The sequence below is a fragment of the Portunus trituberculatus genome, unplaced genomic scaffold, assembly GCF_017591435.1.
Source record: "Portunus trituberculatus isolate SZX2019 unplaced genomic scaffold, ASM1759143v1 PGA_scaffold_399__1_contigs__length_104998, whole genome shotgun sequence".
Classification (NCBI taxonomy): domain Eukaryota; kingdom Metazoa; phylum Arthropoda; class Malacostraca; order Decapoda; family Portunidae; genus Portunus; species Portunus trituberculatus.
The window spans coordinates 60181-69579 of record NW_025541567.1 but is presented as its reverse complement, the minus strand read 5'-3'; the positions used below and the strand labels follow the sequence as shown (position 1 = coordinate 69579).

Below are 9399 nucleotides of genomic sequence, written 5' to 3'. Positions count from 1 at the left end.
ACTTAACATAAACTAATCTAATGTAATCATGTGGGCTGCGCCTCCCATGGACCCCGACACACTAGGACATTAACCTATCAAAACCTAAGCTAACCTATATTGGGGGGTGCGTGTGGTAGTTGTCCTTAAGCAGGGGTAGCATGGATACACCTGAGTCCATTATGAACGTGTATTTAATAGTATCACAAGACACAACAGGTATAGCCGAGCAAGAGAGAGGCTGGATGGTGAGCGTGTTGCTGCGCAGCCCTCCTCGTGAACCACCCCCTCCCGTTAGGGCATTAAGCTAACGTACCATTACAAGCTAACAAGGAACCTAAAAAATGATAACGTTATGCTTCTCGAGTGGCAGCGCGTGATTGGAGGGATTAGCTCTATAGATACCATGAAATCCGTATATGCCGCTACCCACAAATCCCTGTTTATACCCACAAATCTCTGTTATAAACAATTGAAAATCATTTCAGTGTTTACTCTTGACTGGTGCTGAGCTCGCTGGACTTGGAAAAATTCCTACTTCGCCGAACTCTCAAGTGCTATTACGGCCAAACTAAACGCGTGCGACTAAATTATTTTTATGTTTACGGCAAGGTCACCAAGCCTTCTACATATGTGAGTTTCGTGTTTGTACGTGACACGGACCTTTTATAAAGATTAACCAAATTGTTTTATAATACGTGAGCGCCTATGGCGGTATTGAGACCAAATAATAGAGGTGAATGAGCCTTAAGATCCTGGGTATCACTTCCCTGTCACATTTTCCTACTTTTTAAGGTATTACAGGTAATATACCCAGTATCCATTAATACAAAATATGCCAGATAAGGCGTTACACCACTAGTGACTGCTTGTCATTCAGTAGTTACATTGGCCGAGACATTTTTGCTGTGCATTCCCTCAAGTTGTTGCACTGTCAAAGAGGCCATGATGTTGTGTGTTCGTTCGCCCAAAGTTTTCAGAGCACCACCATTAAAAAATATACCCAAATCTTCCGCAATATTGCTATAACCTTATGTCATTATCAAGCAACAGTGCAAATATCCTATCATATTTATATTTTACAATTAATGTGCTTAGATAATGCGTAACCTACGAGATTCTCACGTAATTGAAAGTCAAAGTCGGAGTCACAAGCTTTGAAATGAGTAGCGTGAGCAAGTGTGAACCGTGGTCCAGCCAGAGTGCGTAGTCCCAGATGTCTCGAGAGTGCAAGACTGTTTTCATTTAATTCAAACTGCAAGGAGAATTCTTATGAATTTCAATATCGGTAAACAATTACTAAATTTATTTCCTTTACATGATAATACTTATAATATCTTCATGTTCCTCATAATAGTATTTTTTATTGATTTATAACTTACAAAGTTGGCAACTCGTCTCACAGCTAATCAGCGTCAGTGTTCGCTATCACGTGACTGAGAGCTAACACAAGCGAACGTATCTTGAAAAGCGTTTACCTTTGGGCGAACGCTTTTTGGACCGTTCGCCTTCTGCAAAGTGCTACTGAAAAAGTCTAAAAAAATTGGTACGCGATCCGGAATCTCATAGTTACCCACCACAGTGATTTTATCGCATTCCCAATAGACAGATGACGTGAAAGTGGGAGGATACACATAGACAGACGAAAGTTTACACGAGAGACTCTCGGTACATTTTTCCCCGCTACGACGTATTATGTCACGGAAAAAAAAGAATGTGAACATATAGGGACTTCTCGCTAATCTCAATCCCGTTCTTATGTCTATATGTGAAGAAACATGAAAATAATTATATACAATTCATACCCTAATAGTCCTAGGAGGCTTGACTTGACAGACCGTACCTGGTTTATGTATTGATTGTAAATCTGTCTGGACACTTTTAAAATGCCAATAAATCTTTATTTTTCTTGCATACTTACACCCACACACAGACAAACAAGACATTGTTACTTTCAAGGTTAGTTACACACATATTTATATTTAATTTTCATCTTTTTGTAGGACAAATCAAATGGTACAATTAACATACCATATATACACTGTCTGATCTTAAAATAGTTTATAGTTATTATGTAGGCCATAATTAGTTGACAGTTAATAAGAAAGTCAGAATGAATAAATTGGTTTGTAGATATTATCATATTGTTTTGGGGATTAAACTTAAGCTGATATCTTCTCTGTCATGAAGATCATTGCCCCAGAAAAGAGTCCAGTCAAAAGGATAATGAGGGGACCTTGTATGTGCGACACCGTGAGCGGCAAAACATCTGTTGCTTCATGAGACTCAATTGCAGTCTTAACTCCTAGGTCTTTGTCAATCCTCAGTTCTTCTCTCTTTTTCAAACGTGTATCCCTCATGGTGTTCTCCAGCATTTCTTTCCTCCACTGCTCGTACAACCCAGCCTGAATAGTGAGTGGTATTGTGAGATATTATTACTCTTGTATTAGTACTGCTACTACTACTGCAAAAATGATATCTACTACTACTGCAAAAAATACTTCTACTACTGTGGTGGCCTAACTCCACTGCATATCTTGTCTGTCATGAAAACAAGAAAGAAGAAAGAAGGAAAGGACAGAGAAGTGAGAAGAAAGAAGAATTGGAGAAGAGGATCTAAAGTAGGTCCGTCCCTTTCAAAATGACCATTTGAATCTTCACACCTCCATATCAGATATCCATGACCAGGGAACGGGAAAGGTTTAGCATTCGATACGAGAAAGTAAAGGAAAACAACATACAGACCCAGAGGGTTAGAACAACAAGAAATTAACCATAAACCATACAGGAGAATTTACAGCGGCAAAAAGAAGAAAGAAAAAAAAAAATAACAGCAATGACGTAGGCGATAAGGCAGAGAAGCTGAGTATAAAAGGTCAATGTCAAAATCAATGTATATGTATAAAGAAACAGAAAGAATAATGTGGTAGCAAAACAGACAGTTGCAGTCAGTAACAGACACTATGCCGAGGTCTCACAAGAGAGAGAGAGAGAGAGAGAGAGAGAGAGAGAGAGAGAGAGAGAGAGAGAGAGAGAGAGATGAACAAAATAACTGAATCTAGAAAAAAAACATAACGTGACCTAGAAACATTAAAGAATGAATAGGATGTTTATGTAATGATGCTTTATGCTTGCTATGATAGATTTGCATGTGTATGTAATTATGGAATATATTTTGTAATTGATAGGATGCTGTAATTGATGTGATAATGATAAGTTATTTTCTAACTGAATATAAATTGCACTCATTTGATATATTTCTACATAGTTTGACATTGTTCAAATTGTTATGCGATGATGATACTAAATTTCGATGATGTTCACAAGATATGAAGCGACATCAAGGAAGAATTGAAGACGAGTGGAAGTATGGAATCTTAGATTGAATCAAATGTATATGCAGTAAGTCCTCGTTATACGGTACATATGCGTTCTTGAAAACCTTACCGCAAATCGAAATTACCGTATACCGAACCCATTATAACATGTAATAAGAGGGGATGTGTTCCAGCACGTCCAGTCACCTCTAAAGACATAACAATATATGAAAATAGTCATATAAAAATGTAAAGTACTGCGCAAAAGAAATAAACAAAATATTTTTGTATAGACAGACACTCGGACAAGTTGGAGAAGGTGGAAAGAAACACAGGTGTAAGGAGTTAGTTCATTCCCGACTAGTTTCGCTTGTGATGGCTTCTTCAGGGGAACTGAGGAAGCTCGAGAAGATGAAGATGATTAAAAAGAAAAGATGGAGAGGGGAAAGTGGGGATAGAAGAAGAATAGGGGGGTGATAAGAAGGGGGCTTTAGTAGGAGAGTAAAGTCACTGGGGCTTGACCCAGGCGCAAGATGATTTTCTGTGATGGAGGCTCCGGTTGTTGTTGTTGTTGTTGTTTAGGTTTGTCAGCATGTGCTGACACGGGCTCTGTTGAGCCCGTCAAGGTAGGGGCGGATTAGTACGAGGCTGTTAAAATAACAGTGGCGGTGGTAGGTAGTTGGTGACAATGTGTGCGAGAAGGCACACATTGTTACTAGCGTCCTCGAGGCTCCGGTTGCAACCCAGTATTTATACCTGCGGCGTTGGTAACGTGTGGGGTGGTGACACCCACACTGCTTGCTGATTAGTCGGAATCTACGCGCTGTCGCCCTCTGTCCCTCGGAGTACAAATTAGCGCCGCCGTCGTCGCCCAAATCATGTCGCCCGTGCGCTTGTTGATGTTGTTGGTGATGTATAACGATTCCAGCACCTTCCTTGTCTTCTTCTCTATGCCGGATTATATTAATCTCGCTCCTTTCCAATTCGGAAGGTGGCCAGCTTTATCAACGTGATCCACCAGTGCACTGAACGGTCGATGATATCTCAAGTCGGCCTGGTGCTCCTTTATCCTCGTGGCGAGACCTCAGTTTTGATGTGACGTCTCTTTTTACTAATGTTCCAGTAGAGGGTGCCCTCAAAGCAGTGTCGAAAGTGCTAAGTCAAATAAGTGATAATGTCCTTCCAGTGCGCAAATCGGAGTATGTAAAGTTAGTGGAGTTATGCAAAACTCTTTCAATTATGTCTATCGACTTCTACCTTTGCTTCGTGCTGGAAATTTGCCTGCATTCATCCTGTTCATAAAGTGGAATCCCTCAGACTATCGTCCTATAGCTTTAATGTCTTACTTGTCTAAAGTTTTGAATCTATCCTCAATAGGAAGATCCTCAAAACATCTTTCACTTCACAATCTTTTCTCTGATTTCCAGTATGACTTCCGTCAAGGCCGCTCTACTGGTGTTCTGCTGGCTTTCCTTGATGAGTCTCGGTTATCCTCTTTTAGAGATATGGGTGAAACTTTTGCTGTTGAGTTAGACATATCAAAAGCTTTTTGATAGAGTCTGGCACAAAATTTTGATTTCAAAACGGTTGTCCTACGGTTTCTATCCTTCTCTCTACAGCTTTATTTCAAGTTTCCTTTCCGACCGTTTTATTACAACCGTGGTAAACGGGCACTTTTCCCCTAAATCTATTAATAGTGGTGTTCCTCAGGGTTCTATTCTGTCATCCACTCTCTATTATTCATTAATGACCAAACTTCTTCTCTTATTCACTCCGACGATGATGATACCACCCTAAATCTTTCTACGTCTTTTCAGGGACGACCAACCCTACGGGATGTCAACAGATCACGCAGGGACATCACAGAACGCCTGACGTGTGGTCTTTCTAAGATATGTGATTGGGGCAGAGGAAACTTAATTAGTAGTGTTCGATGCCTCAAAAACACAATTCCTCCATCTATCAATTCAACGCAACCTTCCAGATAACTATCCTCTTTTTTTCTTTTACAGTCATCTGTCCCTATCTTCTACACTGAATATCCTCAGTCTGTCCTATACTCATAATCTGAAAAGGAAACTTCTCATCTCATCTCTTGCTAAAACACCTCTTATGAAGTCAGGTGTCCTGAGGCGTTTCCGCCTGTTTTTCTCGCCCCTTCAACTGCTAACTCTGTGCAATGGTCTTATCTGTCCTTGTATGGAGTACTCTTCGCATGTTTAGGGGAGGGTTTCCACTAATACAGTTTTATTAGATATGGCGGAATGAAAAGCTTTTTGTCTCATCAACTCCCCTCTTCTGACTGACCGTCTTCAGCTTCTTTTTCACTGCTGGAATGTTGCATCTCTTGCAATTTTTTGTCGCTCTTTTCATGCTAACTGCTTTTTTGATCTTCCTAACTTCATGCCTCCCGTCCTCCTGCGGCCTCACTGCACAAGGTTTTCTTTTTCCTCTCACCCCTATTCTGTCAAACTATCTAATACAAGAGTTAACCATTTAGTCCATGGGCCAGACCAGATTTTGGTATACTTCAAGGTGGCCAAACATTACTTGTGTTATTTTGTTTGTCGCATCATTAGAAGTAAAAATTGCTATGATAGCCATTCCATCTTGGTAGCTTAATGACTTTTTTTTTCAAAAAAATAATTTTCGAAGGGTATTTTTTTTCCTGTTCACTTTTTTCGAGAAAACGGTTCACTGTAGGAGTAAAAAGTATTGAGACTTAAAATTTAGCAAATTAAATTTGTTAAGCAATTAGCTTATTGAGCCATGGTATCCACCCAACATACATCCTCTATCTCTCCTCTCTCCAACATGCCCCGAATCACAGCAATATCGATTCTCAACCTTTTGTCTTCCACACCCTTATAGGAGTGGAGTGCATCCACCAAACTTCGGTTGTCCACATAACACCTCACTCTCAATTTTCCACAGCCTGTCATTTCATCCAAAATCGTCACCAAATATACTGCAGCCTCTGCACAGTCCAACAGGGCCAGTGTCTCAGCAGCAAGAGTTGACTTTACCACCCTTCTTGACTGGCAGTATACGGGACAACGCCTTCCACTTTCATCCCTTATGAATATGACAAAACCACCTTGTGATCCGTTACCCTCCAGATTCCCAAAAGAAGCATCCGAAAAACATTCTACCCAACACCTTTCAAGCCCTCTTAGCCTAGGCATATGTAACTCCACACGAATTCCTTTGACCCTGTTTATTACCTTGTTCAGTCTCAACATCTCAGACACTGTAGCCTTATTACTTAGACCGCTCAACTCGCTTACATCAAAGGATATATCAGGTCGGGTATGCGTAGCAATCCAATTTAATTGCCCCAAAGCTGTTCTATATTCAGACTTCTCACTGTCTGACAACTCATTTGCTTTCATCATAGACCTCAGTTTCCCAACCTTTACTTCATTCAGGGTAGCCGCATACTGGCTTTGATCCAGCGTCACACTCCCGTCCTTATTCGAAGTAACACTCAACCCCACTTACTTAAATGCCTTAGACTCTGAACTGCCCATGAAACGCTCCCATCTGAATCCCATTTAAAGTTATAGCGATCCTTATATTTGCCAGTCGCCTTCCCTGCTCTACTTACCACTTTACCCGTCACCACCTCATCTGTTTCCCACAAGACACCTTTTATACGCGTCCCAGCCTTCAACCCTGACGGCCTCTGTGACTCTTCGCCAACATCCTCCTCAACAGTCTCTGCCTCTGCACCATCTGGAAACACTTCCATCAAAATCCGAATTCCCTGAATCACTTTCCTTCTCACTTATGGCCGGCTCATCATTTTCCTGGTGATCTACCTCCATTCTAGGTGTCACGACTTCGCCCCGACCTTCTCATCGCATCCTGGTTCGCCATGTGTCCCACGGGTCAGTCTGCACTCATGAATCCGTACATACACCCCTCCATGTCTGACCAGAAACTGCTTACCATCCCGGCCAATCACAATCCCAGGACCATGCCACACGTTGCTGTCATTTCTCTTATAGTAAACCTCATCCCCATTTCCTATGAGTTCACCATCACTCGAACGGATATTATGTCTCAAAGCTCTCGCCAAACGCTCACTCGACTCGGCCTTAATAAACTCCCTCCTAGCGCTGTGCAAGGCATTCAAGTTCATACGCACCATCTCTGATCCTTCCACCTGGCTAAGTGCGGGTGGATTATTGTTCACAATGTTTGGCAGGCTCGGATTACTACCAAACACTAGTTGATTTGGTGCAAAACCCAAATAGCTAGATAGTGCATTCCTTGCAGACACCGCCCAAGCCAGAGCCATCTGAATGTCACACCCAGCATCCGCCACAATCTTGTCTACTATATCTCCAATAACGGCATTAGCCCTTTCACAAACCCCGTTACTCCAGGGTGCTTCAGCAGATGTAGTCATAACCTTTATGTTAAATTTTTCGCCAAACTCCCGCATCTCACTGTTATTGAATTCGCCAAAAAGCACTACCCAATTCAACACCAATGCCCTCATGATACTCTTCGCAGATTTATCCTTTACCACAGTGGCCATGCAATACCTCGTCGCCACATCCACCATCACCAGAAAGTATACATCCTTCCATATTTTAAGATCCATTGCAACCATCTCATTAAATCTGGATGCCATCAGGAGACAAACAACTGGGCGTGGCTTAGCTCTCTTTCTTTGAACACATACCTCACAATTTTCCGACACCACATTTATGGCCTTTTCGAGCTCCTTGTCATTTTTACCCCCCTCACGCACCGGCTTTATAAGCCTATCAGCCGTGGGGTGTCCTGTGGTCACTCCCCAGTCCCTCTGTCGGGTTTGTTAAATATGTAAGTATTAAGGGGCTGATATCCTGTTGTCACGGCTGCCCCAACCCAAGTAAAACGCTGGTGATGTCACAGTTGCCGCGCGCAGCTAGGCGGCGCATAATTTAACTTAGGTACTCCTTAGGTACACCAGTATTAACATGTTTAAGTGGTTATGTACAAATTTTATAGATTCTAATCTATATATATGTCTTGTATCTTAAATATTGATAAATAATGATTATGTATGGTATAATTATGTATCCTACCCCTGAAATCTGTCTAATAACTTTTTTTTTTTAAGTCTTACCAATGGCTGTATAATAGTTTTACAAGCTGGTCCCCAATCAAGATTACAGTAATGTAGATATGGGTAAATTAAGCTATAATACATTTTAATAAGAGCCTCTTTTGTCAAATTAACTTTACAAAAAAGTCCTAATGACCTGCATATTTTACTACTAATATGATTTACTTGAGATTTTCAAGACAAGCTGTCATCAATTATCATTCCTAAAAATTTCACACAACAGATTTATTTCTGTAGCATTATTCCCTGTCTTTATCATAAATATATCTTTTTTGTACAATATGTTTATTACCAGCAAATATAATGTAATTAGTCTTTTGTATATTAATAGACAATCTACTGGCCAACATCCAGTATGAAACATTCCATAATTCTTGATTTAATGGTGTAATGTTTGAAGATATCTTTAATTGATTGATAAATACTTGTGTCATCAGCAAAAAGAACAAAGTTTAACATATTTGAAGAGTGAGTTATGTGATTATGTATAATAAGAATAGCAGAGATTCAAATAGAGCCTTGAGGGACACCAAAGGAAACTACTTTTGTATTGGATACTTGCCTATAACTATGTAAAAACTGTTCTCTTCCTGTTAGATATGATTCAAACCAAGGAAGTATACATTTTATCCCATAAAATTCAAACTTTTGTAATAAGTTGGTATGATTGATATAGTCAAAAGCTTGTTTTTAAGTCTAAGAATACAGCAATAGTGAAAAATCCTGGATGATCATTCAGCAAAATACTATTTATAAATAAATAAATAAATATATATATATATATATATATATATATATATATATATATATATATATATATATATATATATATATATATATATATATATATACATATATATATAGTATTTTGCTGAATGATCATCCAGGATTCATATCTGGTGAATTTCCTGGCCAGAGAAGTAGAGGAACATTCTTAATTAATGAACGTTTTCTACTCGTAACATGCAAGATACAAAGAAA

At 39.8% G+C, this 9399-nt stretch overlaps 1 protein-coding gene across 1 annotated transcript in view; it reads right to left on the bottom strand.

The window, feature by feature from the left end:
• Positions 1-1958: 1958 nt before the first annotated feature.
• Positions 1959-9399, bottom strand: part of LOC123500548 — a 30395-nt gene continuing 22954 nt past the window's right edge. The window contains exon 3 of the mRNA XM_045249239.1: positions 1959-2384. Within this exon, the coding sequence (XP_045105174.1) occupies positions 2142-2384 (243 nt within the window). The 3' untranslated portion in view covers positions 1959-2141. The remainder of the gene's footprint in view (positions 2385-9399) is intronic.